Here is a 21,854-nt window from a genome sequence, read left to right as displayed (position 1 = left end):
ATTTGCTTTTTTACTTGCTGTAATGTCAGTTACAAGTTTAGCTAGATCCGGTCAAAAGTCTTAGCTGGTTGTTGCTAACATTGTCAATGATTATTTAAAACAGAATTCAGCTTAGCTTTGGAATCAGTGTCCTTTCAGGGACAATATCTATAACAAGTGCGTAGGAGGAGGGCACTTCTTCCAAATTGCGTCCCAGGAACAAAACACAAAGAGACTAAGTGCTTTTAGTGCATGACAAATTTTTTTTTTAGAAAGTTTAGAAATTTGCTAAACTAGTAAAATCATCATTTTAATTTTTCTTTGGCCAAAAATGTAAAAAAGAATTATTGTTCTAATTCATTGTTCTGGCCTTACATCACTAAAACAGTGCAGCTGTATGAATGAAATGCTTTACATCAGGCCTGGCATGAAGAGGTGCTGAAAAGGACATTATGCCACTCAATCTACCATTGCGTTGTTAATTTCCTGTTGATTTGCTGTTGATTTGCTGCTTAACTACCCAATCACATAGTCAAGTGAATGCAAAGAAGTGATTAGCGCTGGCATGTGAATACGCCTGTCGCAGAGTGTAAGTGATAATAAAATCCACACACACACATCCGCAGCAGGTTAGAACCAAACTTGGGGAGGAAAGCCCTCATGACTGGGCTGAATGGAGAACCACGCTTCATTACATCACTGCACTGTGGACTCACAGCTTCAGAGCCAGTCAATGATGATCTCCTAGCCACTATTTTCACACGTATGTTGCCTGGTGTCCCACTGTTCAAGTAGTTAGAGGTCCTTGTTGTAGGTCAGGACCCTGCACTCAGTCGCTGCAGAGAACTCAGGTTCAAGCTGAGACACATGAATCTGCCAGAGAGAGAGAGAGAGAGAGAGAGAGAGAGAGAGAGAGAGAGAGAGAGAGAGAGAGAGAGAGAGAGAGAGAGAGAGAGGAATGAGAGATACCCAAGCCTTCATAAAACAAATGCATCATTATTTGTCATGCCAATAAAGCACCTTGAATTGAACTGAGAGATAGACAGGGAGTGAAGCAGTCAGTACACATACATGCTTACACACTAGAGTAATTCATCAATTAATCTGAATTCATTTTAGATGAGCAGTAATATGTACATATGCCCAGGGTCACCATTAGCATGTCAATCTCAAAGTCTCAAACACATCTTAAATTACCTAGACTAGTATAATATTCACAATGTTGTGTATACACACATCTTTTTTACATATCCATGTTAAGGAGCTGATCTCTCAGCAAAAAAATTACATTCATTAACCATAAACATCCACTCATTAAGATGTTTAAAATGTTTAATCAAACGTGAATGAAGAGAGGCACTTCTCTTCCTTGAGCGCCTCCAGCACTTTCCACGGGCATTTTTACATGCAAAACTGAGGACTGAAAAATAATAAATGCAAAAATAAAGCGATGAGCACTGGTAGACGTCCAAAGCAGAGCTAAAACGCGCAATATTTTGCTCAGAAACAGATGGCAAGGAGTGTGCGAGTGTGCGAAGCAGAATCTGAAACAGACGTGCCACGGGGTGTGAAAAGGTGGGGGTACAGGAGCGGCGGATTTTTGGGAGCACAGTCGTCTGGAACCCTCCAAAACGTGTAAAGAGGGCGCGAGAAAGTGAGAGAAGAGGAGGAGGGGAGAGGAGAGAAATGAGGGGAGAGGAGAGAGAGGAATGGAAGAAACTGGCAGCACATATGTCTGCAGTTCAGTAACCATATGGATGAACAGCTTATTACAGACCATTTTAAATCATAATCCTTTCCACGAGAGACAAAAAGAGAGGAAGAGAGAGACAGGTTGGAGAGGTTGTTTTGAGTGGAGTTCTGTGGTAGCATTTCGAGCTGTTTTGTTGTCTTGTGTTGCACACTGGGATGTGGTGTAAATTATTGTTGTGATTTGTTGTGCTGTATGTAAGAAACCGTGTTATGTTGAGTCCTGTTGTGCATACTGAGCTGTGTGTATTGTGTTATGCTGTGCTGTGCTGGGCTGCAGTGTGCAGTCCTGCGGCATGCATTAGGTCAGTGGAGTGTTGTGCATTGCTTATATTGCATTTACCTGGCTGTTCTGAGGGAACAGGCCAGGCTAAATGCAGAGAGGCACACTAGGCTGTGTACCGGCAGCACAAGACGAGGGTGTGTCTGCCGCAACGGGAGTCTAATGCACACAAACACACGCGCGCGCACATCAAAATGAAAACTGCCAGCATTATGTGCATTCCTGCAATCAAAACTGAAGCCTCTCTTTCTCTGACACTTCCTCTCGGTTGTGTGAGATCACCCTGTGGCTGACACCTCCCTCAGCCCTCGCTGGTGGCCACAGGGTGGCGCGGGGGTTTGTGGGATAGCGTGCTCGGCAGGAGTCCTCCCAAGTAGTCCTGCTTTAATGAAGGCGACGGCTGCCTAATGACGACTTCATGGGCGCGTGTGTGTGACGAGCTTTAATTGGCCAGCAGACATGAGCAGGCTGGCTGTGTGTGCATGCGCGAGGGAAGAAAAAGAGGGGGGAGGGGCGAAGGGAGAGCTGTAATGAAAGAAGGACCTCAACGATCTTTTAGTACGTCCATCAACTGCCTAAAATATGTCATCGGGGTCGTTGGCCACTCTAAATTTGGGCAGAGAAAGACTGAAAGAGAGGAACACAGGATGCAGAGATATAGGACGAGGATAGCTGCAGCTCCGCCAGTCCAGGGATGGGGCGGAAAGCAGGAGGCCCGCAGGTAGGAAACTATGCCAAAGGTTCAACCAGTGCTCACACACACAGGCACACACACACACACACACACACACACACACACACACACACACACACACACACACACACACAGGCACACACACACAGGCACACACACACACACACACGCGCGCGCCTCTCAACACACTAATCCATCAAGTGTGCTTCCCTCTCCCAGCCTCCCCATTACACTGACCCTCCTGCTCCCTTATTCTCGCTCCATTGAAAGCCACTGAGGGTGAGCTGACAGGCAGCACTGCAGAGTCATGCACAACTCACTATTTGCTATCATGCATGCACACACACCCTCCCACACCTGTGAGTTAAGGTATGAAACCTGAGGAGCAGTTGAGACAGAGGCTGTCAGTAATAACAAAGCCCATCAAATTCTCTTGCAGCATTCACACTATGCAAGGTAAAGATTGTTATAGACTATTATAGACTAATCACATCCAGATACAGGTAGACAGACTTTTGACATACAAACACAAAAAATACTATCCATCTATACAAAAAAAAAAAAAAAAAAAAAAAAAATATATATATATATATATATATCACACATATATGCACTCAGACACACACACACAGAATAAAACTTATGAAGCACCTCTAGCAAGTCAGGACTATATAGAAATTGGCCACTCATCTAAACCTTGAAAGCTATAGGGTAAACCCAGCTGACGTCTCAGGTGCAAAACTCAACCAAGAGACACAGCAGAAGAAGCAGGAAGGCTGACCTCTACAGTACGGCCATGACCACAGGCGGCAGCACCAGTATAGGGAGAACCACGCAGGTCACCACTCTCTCCAACAGAGCCTGCACACAAATCAGTCTCCACCTCATGCAAGCTATACAATCCCACTTTAGACAGACCCTGGAGTGTCAGAGTTGGCTCTGCATTGCCGTTTGTGCACACTTGTGGGTGCGGTGTTCGGAGGGAACGTCTTCGAGCACTCACACGCCTGGCTGCCAGCCTGGAGGTGCCAACCATGTTGCCATGCTCGTCCAGCATGCTGATGCCCTCGGAAAGCTCATGGTGGCGCATCAGAAACACGTTACACACGTTGACACTCGCTGGAGGGAGCAGGGGCAAGAGACACTGGTGTTAGAAGCAGAGCATAATCCACACATTGCCATCACACTCACAGCTTTATTCACATGAGACCACTGACAACAGAGCGAACAGAACGGATCATGACATGGTAAAGTCAAAAGGAGTCACAACATAAATTACTGTTTGTAGGGAATGGAGCAATTCAGATGAAATAAATATATATATATATATATATACACACACACACACACACACACACACACACACACACACACACACACACACACACACACACACACACACACACACACACACACACACACACACACACACACATACATACATACACACACACCCCGCATACATATACATGCATGTTCTGTAATTTAATTATGGTAAAAGATATGGGGGCTAAGAGGAAGGGGGATGTATAGGAAACTGACCTAAGAAAATGCTAATTGAGCAACTTGACTGTATACCCTTAATGAACCACAACAATGTAAAAATTGGACAGTAATATACTCAGCAGAATGAATGTTTTTGAAATTATAAATTCACATGTATGTGCGTATATGTGTGTGTGTGTGTGCGTGTGTTTGCGTCTGAGCGAGAGAAAGCCTGAAGCATTTTTAATTTGCAGGCCTTGTGTTGTGAGTTATCAGTGTTCAGTGCTGCAGTGTTATGGGGCTGACTTAATTGGCTGAGTAAATAGCTATTCACCTCTGAGGGGTTTAGACCCAGACCAATTAACCATACACCATGCGCGTGCGTGTTCACGTTCATGCATGAACACACACGCACACACACACACATTCAACTATGCACATAAATGTAATGTTTGAAGTGTAAAGGAGTCCTGCCCCATGGGAGCCACAGTAACAGGAAAATCATACAAACAGTACAGCTAAATTAAATGTGCTAGTCAGATATTAACAGAATTCTACTTAATTCTACTACTGAGATAAACTAGGTTATTACCTTTTGCCCTGAGGTAATAAAAAAAATCAGAGGCCAAAAATAAAATCAAAGCCAAATTACCAACCATTTGTCTTGTTGTCTTCAATTAGCATAATTTAATAACCTTTTATAACTTAACACTGAGAGAAAAGACAACATCAACAACAACAACATAGTGACCTAGAGTCAGGGAACCCTGTGCTGACACAGGGAGCACTTTAGACTTAATTAACCAGTTACAGAGCAGCAACCAAGGGCTAACGAGGATCCGTTACTCAAGCCAAAAGGTAAGGGGGGACTGGCTGATTTAATTAAAGGGGTAGGGTGAGGGGACAAAAACAATTTAATTACAGCCAAGTATCCCCACGGCATCCTGGGACTGTCTCCCCAAGCCCCTCTGGCCTTGTTAGAGCCACAGAACGCTAATGGAACAGTGAGATAGCATTTCAGTGATTCCCCTCTGACTCCAGTCAAAATAGATCACATCAATAAACAAAAATAAACAAACACTTAATGTATTTGCTGCTTAAAGGATAGCACACCAAAGCAGTCATTTGGAGGCCAAGTGTCATTACAATTACAAACATAGTGCAATGAGTGCCCAGACAATGAGAAGATGACATGACATAAAACTGACACGATCTTAATGAATTAATATTTAGTATTACTGATTCAATCATTTAATTGCGGAGGTTTTAATCATTAGGTAAGAAGAGAGCTAGCTTTGGCTAATAAACAAATGATACTAAATTAGCATACATCCAAGATATACCTCTCTCTTTTTCCCTCTCTCTCTCTTGCATGCACACACACAAACAAACACACATACATACCAACAGCAGTGAAAGGGACATACAACGCTCAGCCCTCTGAATCAGAACATTTAGCCCCACCTGTACAATACATACATGTATATTCACAGAATGAAACTGAAGCTGATCTTTGTAAAAGTACTCAAACCAACCATAGCTCCAGCTGGACTGATTAATCATAATCCAATTCTATAAGAACCTTCACCCAAAACTAAATAAAAAACTTAACTTTAGAATAAACTAAACCATAAACTTAACCATAAACTAAACTAAAATCCAGTTCCTAATCTCAATCTAATCCTAACTCAGTCAATAATGTTATTAACCAATAGTCTTATTCAAAGTCAGCAGGTAGACTAAAGGCATTCCTAGTGCTTTGAGCTCCCACCATAACAAATATTATATCATCACTGGTGCACTGATGCCAAAAAAGTTGCCTTTAATTTAAGACTGAAAGGGGATTTAAAAGGGTCGAGAAAATGTCATATGAGGTCATATAAGGTTGAAAAAACACAACTTGAATACATTTATAAATAACTAATCACTACAAAAAATATTTAGTTCTCCATATTTAATTCACTCTTACTCACAAAAATATCTATCAATGATAAATGATCATACAGAATGTCAAGTTCACGGAAATGGACAAATCAAGAACCAAGTTAGTTCCTAATAGCGCCTCAGTTGTAAGTAATCATAAACAGCAAACATCTTCTTTAACCTCTAAGTGTGAGTTTAAGCTAAACTTGTTAGAGGAAAACTCTCATTCTTAATTAATAAATTTGTTTTCCTGTTTGAGATGAGGACAGCAAATCCCCTGAGGACCCATGAGGCTTGGTGACAGGTCATGACAGGCTGTGTGAAGTTGTTTCATGTCTTGCTCTGGGAGTCTCTGGTCATTTCCAACAGCTCCTGTTACAGGCCCATCTAACTGCCATCTAACATCTCTCTCCCTGATCTCCCTCTCCCCTCCCCAGCAGGGGGCTTCAGCAGGACTCGAGTTTTAATTAGTGACCCCTCCCTCCACTTCCCACAGGCATGGGGCCATTTGTAGCTGCTGTCACCGTGGTTATGCCCCAGGGCATCAAACCGCCACCCAGCAGGGCAGCTAATTGGCTCTAGAGGACACGGGGGGGCGTGGCCATATGGACACATGTGTTAAGCTCTGTGCAGTGGAAAATAGTGCATGGTGCAGGAGGGATCAGAGTACATCAGTTTATTTGACAAAATTATATTTGACATCATCAATCAAGTACATTTATGAATGGAATGCTTGAATAGTAGGATTCTGTTCCATGTTAAACTCACTGCAATGGTAACTGCGCTGCTGACAGCACCCAGGTATCCGTAGATGAATTTTGACATCAAGGTAGGCTACAAACAGAATAAATCAGTCATCCATTAAAGAATTACAGCTAGGACAGCAAACCTAGATGGAGTATGATGTGTAACTAATTTAAGAATGAGTTTTTATAGGCAGATGTACACACCAAAATCCTTCAACAACTCAATGAACTTCTACATTGCCTAATTAACGCCTGCGGCATGTCCACCTGAACACAATTGAACATTGGTAGAGATCTCTCCTCAACCTTGTTTATATTTAACATAGTGCATGTTAAATGCACATGCAACATGAGTGTGCCAGCAGACCAGGATTGCATGCTGAAGGCCTCAGTAAACCAGGACTAGTGGTGTGAGCATCAACCTGGACTATCTACACTGCCCTGCACATCTCTACTCACTGAAGGAGACCATGCTGGACAGGTTATACCTTATAGGCATTGCGATTGCAGTAGTTCACACAGGCATTATGGCTCTGGTTCAGCCACTGTGACACACGCACACACACACACACACACACATACACACATACACACATACACACACACACACACACACACACACACACACACACACACAGGAAAAGGACCAAACAAGAAATGTTTTGTAAATAAATAAGTCATATTTACATGTCACATGAACTAGGGGGATTGGGGAAGATTGAAATACCTGCCAGAAGATGGTGGAAGCCAAGGTTTGATTGGGCAGTAGTAGTCCCACCACCTATCAGAATGGATGACAGTTAGCTACATAAAGATCTGAAGGCCCCAAAAACGGAGGAGAAAAAAATTACATAAACAAAACAACATTAGGCTCCAAGGCCTTCTTTAGTCTAAATAAATAAATAAATGATCGGATAAATATTAAATCAACAAGTTCATTTAAAGTATCGTTGCCCTTCACCTTATTATTGGATAGTAGGTATCACTACTTACCACTGGGGTACCAAAGGGAATATAACCTAGAAAATTAAAGTGGGAAAGAAAACCACAGCAGATATGTGAATTCATATGAAAGTGTAGCAAATAAGAAAATGGTGAGAAAACCATTACTTGGGGAGATAACAAAAAAGAAAATGTAGAATGTAAAGTGATGTGGATCAGCCTGCTGTATGAGTTTAATTATCCTATGGACAGACTCACACATATGATCATCACTGACCTTTCATATGGTAATAACTCTGTGATTAGTCTAAAAAGCCTCTATCGTTCATTCCAGTAGCGGCCGTCACCCTGTTCCAGCAAGCAGCTCTCTCTCCTGCCTTTAAATAGCTGCATTAACACCAGACCAAAATACTCCTATTTCTGAGAGGCCCAACAGCAGTTCCAGGCAGCAGGGGGGCTGCAGCTCTAATCAGAGCCCAGCAGAGTGTGACCTTTCCCCATCACTCAGTCCACACAGGCCCCCCGCCATGCAGACCAGGTCTCCAGGGCTGGTAACAAGGAGCAAACAGCCAACCAGCCATGACACACACACACACACACACACACACACACACACACACACATGAACTCTAGAGACATGTCCACACCCTCACCTGACATGCAAAAGGGCATGGGGATCTTCTCTCCAGTGTCTGGGTGGAGGATGGCCTGAAGGTGTAACAACCCCACAGACAAGAGCAGCAGGGAGGGAGGGAGAAGGAAGAGGGGAGAAAGAAGCCAAACAGGGGAGGGGTCCTGCCATAACCTGTGATCTATCATTTATTACACTACTTAAGAGCCCTGCAGTGTTTGTGTGTATGGGAGTTTGTGTGTCTATCTGTGAGTAAGTATGCAAATGTGCACTTACTATCACTTCTGTTCACTTAAAAAGTGATCATGATTTAGACCAGGGCTCTTAATTTAGGAATCTCTAAAGATTCTGTAAAAGCACTTCAGACTCACCTGTTTTATTTTCTGTGCCTCCCAAAGCTAGGACGAGACAGAAAATGGGGGTGGGGGTATTATGTACATTATTAGTACGAAATGTGAAATTGTGCAAATGGGACAGACATGCTGGAAGCACTCCTATCCATCACCATCTGTGCTCTGTGCGATAGTGGCATAGCAGCATAACCTGCTTTTTACCCACACATACAGTATCAGTCAAATGTTTGGACACACTGAATACATGTATTTCATGGTCTTAAAGGTATTTAATTGAATAGGTTACACTTAAATTTATTTCTTAAAACAAATATAAATAGTGAAAGTTGCTATATATTAATTGATTTCCAAAACAAAACATATATAAAGTATAATAAATAATAAATAAATGGATTTTAAATGTCCCCTCAGAAAAATGTTTTCATTCATAGGTTTAGTTGCTCATCCTACAAGCACTCAGCATATGTGAAAATGTTTTCAAGACGGATGGAAAAGCATTATATAGGTGGTTACCTCATGAACCTTGTTAGGTGAACACCTAGAGCATGCACAGCTGTCATTAAAGTACAGGTGGGTACAGTGAAGAATCAAAAAAATTTAACACAGTATAATCATTTTTGCTATAAACATTTGTTATAAAATATTTTTTAAATGTGTCATTTCATTGTTTTGATGCCGCTGTTCACTGTGCATTGTTTTTATAAAATGTAGAAAATAGTAAAAATGAACAGAGTAGGTGTCCAAGCATTTGACTGACACTGTATTTACCACACAGCCTCCGATGGTGACCTCTGATTTCCCTGACACCTGCCATTAGATACTCATTTTATCAGCCAATCAATGCAAACCAAACAAATCAATGCAAACACTTCCTAGTCTGGTTTGCAAAAAACAGACCTCAGCTTGGGGAGGCCTTTCTTGTACATACTTCCTTGAGTGACGAAAATGCTGTTAATGACCTTACCTGTGCACTGGTCACACTATCAGGAAGGGTGCCATCTTGGAAACTTTCTAAAAGTCTTTTAGTCGACTCTAAAACAAGATTCCTTTCAAAGACTTGTACAGACCAACAAAAGTAACTTCACAGGAAATGTATTTTTAAATGCTTCATATGTGGAATGTTTGCTTAACATAAATATCAGCTGAATAGTAAAAAGTATAATTCAGGTACCTTTGGCCACAATCTTCAGGAATTAAGCAATGATCTATTACCATTAATTACTCCAAACACATTGAAGTACTTTGAGTCAGTCTAGCAGTCAGTCACTGACTTTGTTCGATGATGCATTAAATTGGTCTCTTTTACATTCACTTTTCGAATACTATGCAATAACACGCTCACTTTTTCCTTCCATATCCTGAATGCTAAAGGGTAGTAAAAGTGGCCCAAATACCTCTGATACAAACAGTGTGCGAGGATCTATCACATCCAGGAAATGTCTTAATCTACCATAAAAATATCCCTATAATACACAGAGAACACATAATAAACAATTTTCAGTATAAGAAATAATTATCTCCTATAAACTATAATATAGACATGGAACATACATTTCGCTTAAACATTATGACAGATCAACTATACCAACTAAAGAAAGCAGCTGTTCCTCTAACAAATAATAAAAAATTAAAAAAATTTAAAAAAAAACAGCTTTTATCTGATTAATAATGCAATTACTCAATTCATTTTAATTAAAATTTATTATCGCATTTTACAGATGATTTTTATGGTCCCAAAAACTTTCTACAGAGCCAGCTGCTGTTGTGCATGACATAACATAAGGGCTCACCAGTTGTTTTTGCACAGCAGGTGTGACTGCCTCATTGCAAGCACGCACCAACTGTCTGCTCACTGTGAAACTTGTCCTACTCAATTAAACTTTTCTAGAGGGAACGACCGCCCGTGTGTGTGTGCGCGCAATCAGCGGGGAAGCTCTGCGCCACACGACACATCGCCTTTTACAGATGTTCGGGTCTGTCAAATTTCGGTGTAATTTAACAGCAGATCTGGAATCTGCACTGTCGGAAAATTCATTAATCTTTTACCTTTGAGAATATTATTCACTCATACCGAATACTTAAATAGTTAAATGGAGCCAGTGATATCTTGTAGGTAGGAAAATTTCCCCATATCGCAACATAAACTTCTCCTCGTTTAGCGATTTACAGCCAGTGGCATTATCATACCAATAGGGGTCTCTGTTAGAGCAATAACTCAATTATAAGGTGCTGCAGAATTTATGCAAGCGGATAGCACTTCCACTGCACACATACGGACACATATCGATGTCAGTGGTTTCGTCTGTTGTAATTACTGGAGAGTAATCATTTTTTATTCAATAGCACCTACCAAGTATTATTAGCAACAGATGAACAGCCTTAGAAAGTGGGTGTAAAAGTTCACCGGATGTAGCTAAGAAAACCTTGGGCCAACTTGTGAGCATGCAGTGGTGCGTCCTCGAATTTACCTGATCAAAACGAGACTCGCCCAGTTTGAATAGAGGGTACGCTGTCGAGCCAGACATGTTGGGCGAAACCCCTCTCAAACACAGTAAATAGATTTGCACTGAAAAGCAGTGAAGCCAGTGTGAGTCTAAAAAAAAAAGACTCTCGGTACGCCCCTTTGATGGGGCCAGTCATTGCTTTCGTTGCATTTTGGGTAATGAAGTTTTTAACTGATGATCGTTTGGCCAGGCCTATATTTAACAAAAATCTAAATTGCGAATCCTTACACGAACGTTTCTATTTGGTAGCCAGTTGTAAAGTATATTCCTAAATATACTATACTGTAAAGTAGGATACTTATCAAGTCAGAATGAAACTGTAAAATATTACATTTTAGGATAAAAAACGAACAAGTCATCGACACCGATTTCTCATATTCATAGGCTACAATCAAATTGACGTTTTAGAAGGCTTAACAACAAATACACTGTATAATAGCAGACAATAAATTTTGAAACAAGTGCAGATAAAAGTATTCTTACTGCAATGGCAGTATTTCTATTCTCTAAGGATTACATTAATCTGATGCTTTTATCTAAAGCAATTTACAATTATGAATGAGTACAACTTTAGCAATTGAGGGTCTTGCTCAGGGGCCCAAGAGTAGCAATTTGCCAGTGGTGGGGCTTGAACCAGCAACCTTCCAATCACAAAGTCAAGTACCTTAGCCACTGAGCTACCACTACCTGAAAGTAAGTATGATTCTCTGTCAATCCACTGCCAAACATCATAAGGCGATATATGGAACCTTTATACATATTTATGGGTGTTTTATTCCTTTATTATTTTACAGTTTAATAACTTTAGGCTTATAAATTCAAATTCCAAAGTTAATTTATACTTAACAGTTTATTCCCCTTGAGAAGCTGTAAACTATTGTAGAAATGTTCAGGTTTTTGTCTGTTCTTTTATAGTCCACTCAGACTGCAGTGGGCTTATCTTTAATCACAATGACTAAAAAACTGCAATGAAATTCATCCCTAGCACAAAAAAATCCCATATATCAGCCATTTCCCTTTTTTTGTGTAATCAGTTATGTACATTTACATGAAAATTGCATTAAAAAGCTAAATATGCTTTATTTAAACTTAACTTACTTCATTCATGTGGACATATAAAACTAAAACTCGCTATAATGCTATACATTGATTTTATTTTGCAGCATGCATAAGAACAGTGTATGGATATGTATCAGTATATATCACTATATGTATAGTTTTTTGTTGCAAGGGCTCAATTATCAGAGGTTAACGCCAAGTTCTTCAGTCCACTGTGTAGGACTATGCTGACTCTCAGTTGTCAAACTATGTAACATGAATTAAGTCCTGTCCAAATGATCTAGATCTAATAAACAACAGAGGTATACCTTCCTAGTTACCCTCACAAAATAAAAAATAATAATAATTAAAAAAAACACAGTTGAAATGCCATCTCAAAGTGAAAAGAATTTATTTAGTTGACACTTATGCAAAAGGACAGCCCAGAGAACTGAACTTAATAATCTCTGACCACACATCTTTCAATAATCAGTAATCAAACTAGCAAACATTTTCCCCCTCTGGATAGTTGTAGAACTTCAACCTGGACATCCAAAAGAGCAGCACCTCAGAGAAACAGTATGGAGGAGGAAAAAAGGGTCCCCAAAGCCAGTGTGATCAATGCTCTATGAGCTGTGACTTTTATTTAGACCCTCTCCCTTCCAATAATTCATGAAAAGATCAAACTTAATAAAGAAAAACAATTTAAGTGAGAGAAACATTGGTCATATAAATAAGACTTCCAGTACATTTCCACTGGGAAAGAATGCAATATGTATCCAAGATATTTTATTCAAAATAAAACATATGGTGATTGATCATGGAATGGACACTGATCATGTTTTCCATATTCACTTCCTTGGATGTGTAGAGACAAAAGTATATGGAAGTCAATGAATACGGTGTCTATATCTGTAAATAAAGTACCAGAGGTTCTGCTACAGAAATGTAGCTCGGATTAGCAAAACAGCAACTCAAAGCACACAGCCGTGTTTCTACATTCATTCCTATCGACAAATTCCATAACAAAACATTAAGCCAAGGGCACTTGTACCGCCATCTGGGCTGCAGGCTACATATCCCTCTGCTCTATTGCTTTCTACATATCAGTGGCTTGTAAAGAGAAAACCAGATGGACATCCCGATGAGTACAGTGACAGTGTGGAAACAGCATGTTCTCAAGGGGAAAAAAGAGTAATAAAAAGCAAAAAGCAAAAAAAAAAAAAATCATCCTACAAGAAAAAGATCTAATGCCTTAACAGCTAAAGGAATGAGAAAGAAAAAGATCTAATGCCTTAACAGCTAAAGGAATGAGAAAGAAAAAGATCTAATGCCTTAACAGCTAAAGGAATGAGAAAGAAAAAGATCTAATGCCTTAACAGCTAAAGGAATGAGAAAGAAAAAGATCTAATGCCTTAACGGCTAAAGGAATGAGAAAGAAAAAGTATCTTTTGTATGCATAACTGTGAGCTATGATAACAACAGCATAGAACGCCACATGACTTGAAAATATTAATCTTCAAATAAGAACATATGAAATATAAAACATAAAAGATTTGTTAAGAACTGTAAACTTTTCAGTCTCTGACTAACGTGAATGCTTCAAATGCTCCCAGCTGAACACAGCACAAGTCTAATTATTCAATTTATACATCAATGCAATCTAAGAGACAGAGACCACATTTAAACAGGAGACAAAGCGGGTGAACCTTTAAGTGCTTCTAGTCATATCAATAATAATTTAAATGCATTATGCCGATGTCTGATTTTCTACCTGGGCTGGGCTATGGGACTTACAGTAATACACAAATACTGTAAATATTTTAGGTTCAGAGACAGAGCTAGTGCAGTGTGGATGTGTATATATTTGTGTTCAATCAATACAATTCCTATTCTCAGTGAGGAAGAACCATTTTAAATGTGGGTGTGCAAGTGTGTGCATATGTGTGGTTTGAAAGTGCTGTAAGTTATCTACCACACACCTACACGTGGTGCTACACTGCCAAAACACTGATAGTGGCCACATCATGTAATGATGCAGTGATGCTGATGCAAACCAGAGCCATGGCTGCACTGGGAATACTCTGACACTGAATTACAGCAACTTTGGGCATTCAGCATTCCATAATTCTCCTCCACTCTGTTCTTAAACACTTCTATTTGTTCATAGCAGTAATGTCTTCCAATTTTATCTGCCTTAACCTAACAGTCTGTGGGTAGTCAAGTTTAATCGCACTGTCCCTTTTAGTCATACCACAAGGTCAGGTGCTGAATATAAGTGATGGTTCCAGCAACAGCAGAACAGAGACATATAAGGCAGCATTTGGCATTTTGTCAGAGTGGCATATATGCAATAAGGACAGTATATATCCCCTTTATTACACCTGAAAGCACTGGTAACGATGTGCATATGTTGGCTCAAGCAAGGAGGGGGAAGGCAGGGGACTGACAGGTCATAGACCGGAAGCCAGCGTGTTAGTGCGTGCCTCTGCTCCTATGCTCGTCAGTAAAGTGCGGAAGACATGGCAGGAGGCGCAAGCAAAACTGATTACGCTTTCTTTATCTGTTGCTTCTCTCCCTTTTTCTGTCTCACGCCATGGCTACAATCAGCCTTTTCAAGCAGCACAGCATTACATGTAAAATGCATTAGGTCCCATTAATGTGATGGGAAAGGAAGAGCAAAAAGAGTGAATTCGGTAAAACGTTATTTCAAACATCAGAATCTATTCACCCAAATTTCTGCAAACAAGCACATAAAGACCAGACCCCTCTTTGATTGGCAGGTGGTTTTGGTAGCTAGCTAAAGAGCTGCACCTCTCAGACATCTGGTGTCTAGAAGAAGTGAATATCAGTTAAAGCAAATTCAGTCAATTTTCTCCCATTTGAATAAGACATTGGAGAGGGTGTAGGGCAACCCTTAATCCTGCCAAGGTAGGGGTCTACCCCTCCACACAGAGTTTCAGGTATATTTGAATACAGTGAAGCATGCCGAATCTACAACATCTTCTCTGTGTCTGTTTAGCAATGCCGGTTGCTGTACTCTACATTTATATGTTAGCAGTAGCGGTGCAGGGTTGCGGCATCTGCCCAGCGTTTTGTGGAAGGTTGGTGGAGGGTTAGTGAAAGGTTGGCCAAGCACGTTCCAGCTCATTTCATCTTGGGGCGAACCTGCAGCAGTGCCGGCGTTTGCTCCATGATGCGGACGAGGAGTGTGTCGATGTAATCCTCCAGGTCTCGGATCAGAAACTTCATCTTCTTTATCTCCACTTCCCGCTTCTCCAGCAACACCCCCCGACGCTCATACTCCTCCCTCTCATCCTGGAGCTCAGTGTCACGCTGTAACAGCAGGGACACCAGCTCACTGTGGTTTAGATGGTAGTAGGAGCCTCCACCCTCCACTAGGGGCTAAGAGTGTTTGGAAAAGACAATACAATATGGAATCACCATCTAAATATTGGGTTAGTCAAGAGTGAAGATTCTCTGAGATTATAATAATTAAACAATACTGCAGCTGCTCTTACCACATTTCTGTTAAAAGAGTATCTTTGCTGTAGTATAATAGCATTATTTTTCTACACACTACATTAATTGCATTCATACCTTTTTCTCAAGTTCCTGATCTCCATGGTGACCCCGTCCCGGATGAATGGTGGATTTAAGCTTTTCCAGCACGGAGCGACCTTCTGACTTCTTCTCATCTGGGGGTGTCAGTGGCTTCACTGGGTGGGGACTGGAGACCCCAAGACAGAGGTAGGGAGATGTGAAATTATTCATCTACACATTAGCTTTTGTGGGTTTCATGATGTGCATTCTCTGAGGAATAAAATCAGTGGACAGTTGGGAAGAGTGACAGTCCCCTGTCCCAGGTAAGAGACTGTGATGCATGTTAGTCACAAAAATTGCCTAATCTGACTAATTTAACAACTCTTAAAAGAAGACTACAAAATTTTATGAAACATGCTTGTAGTGAGCTATGTGCATGCTCAGAACCTTGTTTCAGTGTCTCTAAAGATGTGAGGTTAGAAAGTGTTAACGTACTAATTGAAATAAGCCCACACAACCAAACCACCACTGCAGGAACCACAAGAAAATCAGTGGGCATATTTAAGAGTGTGCCCATGGAGATTTCACAACACATGCAAACACCAAAAGAGAATCGCAAACAAATGGTTAGAAAAGAAAGTTGAGAGAAGTGTGTGAAAAAAGAAACACACATTGAACCAAGTAATATAGTTATAGATCAGTTATACACCAAAACGGACAGACTTTAAATAGGCATTTATGATGGCAGATTTCAGTTGCCTCAATTTATGTCAGTCCAGTTGAAAGCATGAGAAGAGGTGAGTAGAGGGAATATGATTAAAGTGCAACATTATTGGTGGAACTTTTTTGTGATTTCAAAACCAATCACAGAAATCAAAACCAATCTGTTAACATGGCATAATTTAAATGGTGTCCAGATTGACAAACACATAAGGTTTGAGAAGTGCAGGCTTTATACAGATTTGCACTCACAGATCTTGGAAATTTACTGAGTGTAAAATGATGACCACAGAATCTGCATAAGGACTGCATTACTCAAATGCACCATCAGTTGAATTCCACCTCAGTCATCATCCACCTCACCTGCTTAGATGCCTGGATACCTGATGAAATTCTTTGGAATAAGGATCGGGCTGTGTAAGGAGAATGGGGGCAGAATCTTGTACAGTGTTTAGCAATGAATTTGTTGGAGCAGAGCCCTTTATGGGGAAGCTGAACAGAGGCAGAACATCAGTGTCTACTGCTTCATGCGGTGTGGAAAAGGCTAAAGGTGAGCTGTCTAGCAATAAGAAGGGGGAATTTAGATTAGGTTCATTCCCTGTGGGCAGCTCAGGTGGTTGAACTGTAAAAGGCCAAAGTGTGCTGCTGTCCAAGCAGGGTATCATTGGGTTAGACACAGCAGCAGTAGCTGCAGTCTGTGTCTTAATACTTCTGTCTGAAGTCTCAGTAGGATCAGGACACAGTTCAGCATTTATGAAAGTTTCCACAGGCACAGTGTGTGCGATCGGACTTGTGTCAACAGTGTGTGTCCCAGCATGATGCGGCAAAACATTATTTTCCATGAGCAAATTTGTGATAACTGCATCCTGGGTAATGCTGGAGGTTTTTTCTGACACAAAATCAGACCCATGTATACTCTCAGTAGACTGGCAAGACTCTGTAAATACCTCTGGTCCCTCTGAAGTATATGTTGCCATGGCTGACGCATCTGGCTGCACATGGTGTGTTGAATGAGGCTCTGATGGGTTGCTCTCATTATCCACTTGACGTATTTGAGGGTCTAATTTTACAGTTTCTTTTTCTGGCCCTCCCATCACTTCCTGAAGAGCATCAACCTTTGACATGGTTTTCTCTTGTACGAAACTATCAGTTAGCATCATGTCCGCCGAGAGACATTTTAGTATTGCTTCATTTGTAACAGGAATGGCCTCATGTGTAGGGTCACATCTCACCAAAGCCTCAGATTTTGGCATGAAGGTACAAAATTGTAACGGCTCTGTATTAAGGGCAGGAAGAGAAGCATCCAAGCATGATCCATCTTCAATGACAGATTCTTTCAGTTGAGGCTCTCCTTTACTTGCTGTAGTACTGTCCTCTGGTTTGAAGTGGCTCAGCCCTGTCTGTAAGGACTTTGGGGCCAGGATGTCATGATCTCTGCCTAGAGAGCCAGATGTCATTACAGTAGAAGGTTCTAAGGCATCATCTGAGCTCAGATCTCTACAGTACAGCACAGATGTCTCATGAGTTTTGGCAGACCCAGCAGTGTCATCATCTATTAAAATTTGGGAGGAAATGCACTTGAAAGCATCATGTTCAGGTTTCTCATTCATTATAAGCCCTAAATAATCTAAAGATGCATTGCTATGTGTTGATGCCTCAGGACTCCCAGGAAAAATGGATAATTCACTACATGATGCATTATACTGGGATGGGAGCTGAGACAGCTCTGTTTCTGAAACTGCACTGGCTTTGTCTTTATTCACAGAACAGCTCAAGAGTGCAGAGGAAGGGTAGGCCAATGCATTCAGTTCAGAGGACTCCATGTTCAAGTTCTGAAGTAAGGATGAACCACAGACAGATTCTGGAGCTTCCTGAGTTACAAAATTATTGCAAATTTCTGTATTGCAAGTGTTGGAGGATAAATAATTAGCTTTACTTCCTGGAAGGTGAGCAAGTGTAGTAAAAGAGCTTAAATCATCTGCAATCAAAGTGCCTGATGATGAAATGTTATTTACATTTACTACAGTATCATCCATATTGGACAATGTAAAGCTACCATCAGCACATGTTTGGTCTGTTGATTTGATCTGGCTAGGAGGGAGAGTAGTCATCTTCTGAGTGTCATCCTTTAAATCTTCTAAGGTCTTCAGCCTATCATCAATAAATTCATCCCACTCCGTATAAATAATGGGGCTTACATATCCATCACCTGATAAATCAATTTTATCAGACATTGTAGACATTTGTGGTGCTTCATCCACTGGGCATCCCTTTGTACTTCCAGTCTTTGCTAAATCCACAAAAGGGGTGGGGTTACATGGAAAGGAGGGAGGTGCTTCAAGTTGGCAGTGGTCTGGGCTAAAGAAAGAGGGCAAAGCAGGAGTTAAAGGAGCAACAGTATGCAGCTCTTGGAAAAAAGGATTCTGCTGAAGTGTCGAGAAGAAAGGGTTGTCAGGAGAGGGGAATGGGGGTGAAGTGAATGGGTTAGTCTGTTGGTCCGCCATGGCATGTGACCAGCCACTGGGGGTCAGGGATGAAAGGGTAATAGTTGTGAAGTCGTTCTGATGAGACACCAGCTGGCTGTGAAAGGAGAGCACATACAGTCAACATCATTAGTCACAACACCTTTCTGATAAGTTTAACCTTTACACACAATACAGTGCCCTCCAAAATGAGTCAACCCTGGTCAAAAAAAATAAATCTTTATTGCTTACAATTACGATCTTTAATTCAAAATATTAAACATAAATCTAACCTTTATATTAAATGCAATGACAAAGAATCAAATCATGAAAAAAAATAATAAAAAATTTGTGTGTGCCAGTTTAAGTTTACTGGATAATGCAGGTTTTGACTACAGGTACTTGCAGTCATGAAACCATGTGTCTTAAAAAGTTGTCCAGGGCCTTCGGAAGAAAAACAGCCCCATATCATCACAGATCCCCTACCTTCACTGTGGGATGAGGCGATTTTAGGCTTGGCTATCTTCGGCCCTACGCCCAGCTGATAATGCACATCTCGTGTTTCTACCAAAAATTTCAATTTTGGTCTCAACTGACGATAGAACATGGTCCCACGAAAGGTTCCAGCAACATCTGTCAAACTGTAGGTGCTTGAATTTGTTGGTCTTTAACACCAGACACTTTCTTCTGGCAACCCTACCAGACAGCTGGTGGTTATATAGGGGGAGAATGATTGTAATTTGGGAGATGTTTTGATGCCAAGATTTCATGTCTGCAGTTCCCCAGCTGTGATCCTTAATAGATTCTTTGGCCAATAAAACCAGCTTCCTCCTCCTGTGCATGGGGACAATACAGACATGTGTCCTCTTCTAGGGATATTCTTAACATCTGGAGTTGTTTTAAACTTGTTAATTATTGCCCTGACTGTGGAAATGGGCTTTTTTCAACTGTTTAGCTATTTTATTGTAGCCATTTCCTGATTTTGTCACACACCATTGCTGTATTCTTTGGTTTTTCTCATAGTGATGGATGACTAAGGGAATCTGGCCTGTGTGAGCTCACCTTTCTCTAGTGAAACAGCAAATCATGGTTGACCATTTAAGTGTTCAGAATAACTCAGGTGAACTTTATTTCAGATATATTTCAGATTGATTTAATTCATAAGGATTTCTAGCAGTACCAACAATTGTGGCACACAGACCTGAGAAAATCACTTATTTCATGCTACGATTTAGCTTTTCCTTTAAATGTATTTTTAATTTAAATAACTAATTAAAATTTGAATTCAAAGGTTTGATTTTTGTACATATTTTGAAATAAAGTTCAAAAGGATAATCAATAAAGAATTTTTCTTACAAACTGTTTTGTTTATGTTTAACATGGGTATTGATATTTGTGAAAGGCACTGTATACCAGAAACATATTTTTGTCTACTCTGACTCTAGGGGCACTGTAATGCTATATATATATATATATATATATATATATTTAAAAAAAAATTAAAACACTCAATCGCAATACTACTTCATTTAAAAAAAGCATGTGTTTACACACCTAGGATACTTCACTACACTAGCACATACCTTGACATTAAAATCTTAAGCAAGAGTGTAGAGAGTTTAGGTTGGAATCCTGGAAATTAATGAGCCATTTTACGATGGAGGTTGGAAAAAGAAAATGTTTCCCTTAAGCATTCTGAACTACTGAACTTTAAGTCCTCCTTTTTAACTTCTTAATACAAAAAGTAATGCAGCAATACTGTAATTACAATGGTCTAAATTTCCTCTATAAACTGACACATATTTGGACAGCAAATTTTTTACATAATGGTTTATAATGTTTTTGCTCCACATGAAGTGCAGGTTATAAATGCAAAGTAAAAGCTACATTATAATAAATGCCTCTGAATCATGCCAGAATCTAGTGAGTTACTTAAACATTTATTTTTTAGATAAACTTTAAATGTGTCAAATTAGAGGCTGTAGCCCTTCTGTTGCTATTCATAATCTGTGGTACTCCTCCTTCAGCTTCTCATCAAGGTTCATTATCTAACTACAGGACTGCTGCCTACTGAATGTTTTTGGGTGACAGACAACTCACATTCCATAAGTCACAATGTCAATGTATAAACTCTAGCAACAATGCAACGCCTGACACTAGTGATCCAGCAACCACTAAAATGACACTGCCATATAAATGGCATTGTGTTGAGAAAGGTGTGCCACCCACACCCTCTCATTAGCAGTTCAGAAACAGACAAGTGAGAAGAGCTGTGTAGGGTACCTGTGAAAGTGTACATGGAAATTGATGCGCTGTACTGTGTAACTACACATAAATGTGCATCTATACAATACATGTTCCTAATAAAATGACCAGCAGTGGGTAGTAAGTTTATATAGTGTACATTGTAATACCTTATTTGTTTAAAACTGAGAAAAACAAACAATGAACACTGAACATTTCAAGTGTGCAGTCATGACAAACCCAGCCTATGTCTGTTACTAAGAAAAGATCAAAACATTCGAAATTTACAAAGCGCTTTGATTAATGACTTGGTTGGCTGGAGCAATAAATGAAATATAGATAACATACTACATTAGGTACAACACTTTTCTGTAAATGTTTGGGGGTTTTTTGTATTAGTATTATTATTTAAGTTAAATTAATATTATAGTTTAAGCACCTTTATCATACCTAAAGTCACTCTAGGATAAAAAAAAAAAAGTAAACATATATTAATTGAGGGATGTTTCCAGTCTAAGTGCCCAGTTTGGTTCATATTCAGATTACACTTTCTGAAAA

General features: G+C 40.2%; 2 protein-coding genes across 4 annotated transcripts in view; both read right to left on the bottom strand.

Annotated features, from left to right (window-relative positions):
* Nucleotides 1-222: 222 nt before the first annotated feature.
* sfxn5a (sideroflexin 5a) lies at nucleotides 223-11,310 on the bottom strand. Its single transcript, XM_035531613.1, is given in 15 exon segments — nucleotides 223-852; nucleotides 2,072-2,094; nucleotides 2,097-2,170; nucleotides 3,487-3,566; nucleotides 3,709-3,849; nucleotides 5,595-5,654; nucleotides 6,882-6,947; nucleotides 7,348-7,404; nucleotides 7,587-7,640; nucleotides 7,853-7,878; nucleotides 8,455-8,509; nucleotides 8,804-8,830; nucleotides 9,750-9,815; nucleotides 10,180-10,248; nucleotides 11,254-11,310. Coding segments are annotated over 15 exon segments (933 nt in total). The 3' UTR covers nucleotides 223-774.
* Nucleotides 11,311-13,700: 2,390 nt separating this feature from the next.
* Nucleotides 13,701-21,854, bottom strand: part of rab11fip5a (RAB11 family interacting protein 5a (class I)) — a 24,890-nt gene continuing 16,736 nt past the window's right edge. For 2 of the 3 annotated variants that reach the window (XM_027013068.2, XM_027013069.2), the window contains exons 4-6: nucleotides 16,954-19,170; nucleotides 15,928-16,057; nucleotides 13,701-15,732 (exon numbers count right to left, since the gene is read on the bottom strand). In XM_027013068.2, coding sequence (XP_026868869.2) covers nucleotides 15,475-15,732; nucleotides 15,928-16,057; nucleotides 16,954-19,170 — 2,605 coding nt within the window. In that variant the 3' untranslated portion in view covers nucleotides 13,701-15,474. The remainder of the gene's footprint in view (nucleotides 15,733-15,927; nucleotides 16,058-16,953; nucleotides 19,171-21,854) is intronic. The other variant, XM_027013070.2, reaches the window with a different exon arrangement.

This window comes from Electrophorus electricus, chromosome 11 (genome assembly GCF_013358815.1).
Source record: "Electrophorus electricus isolate fEleEle1 chromosome 11, fEleEle1.pri, whole genome shotgun sequence".
NCBI lineage: Eukaryota > Metazoa > Chordata > Actinopteri > Gymnotiformes > Gymnotidae > Electrophorus > Electrophorus electricus.
Note: the sequence above shows the minus strand (reverse complement) of the source record. Positions and strands in the feature narration are given on the sequence as shown.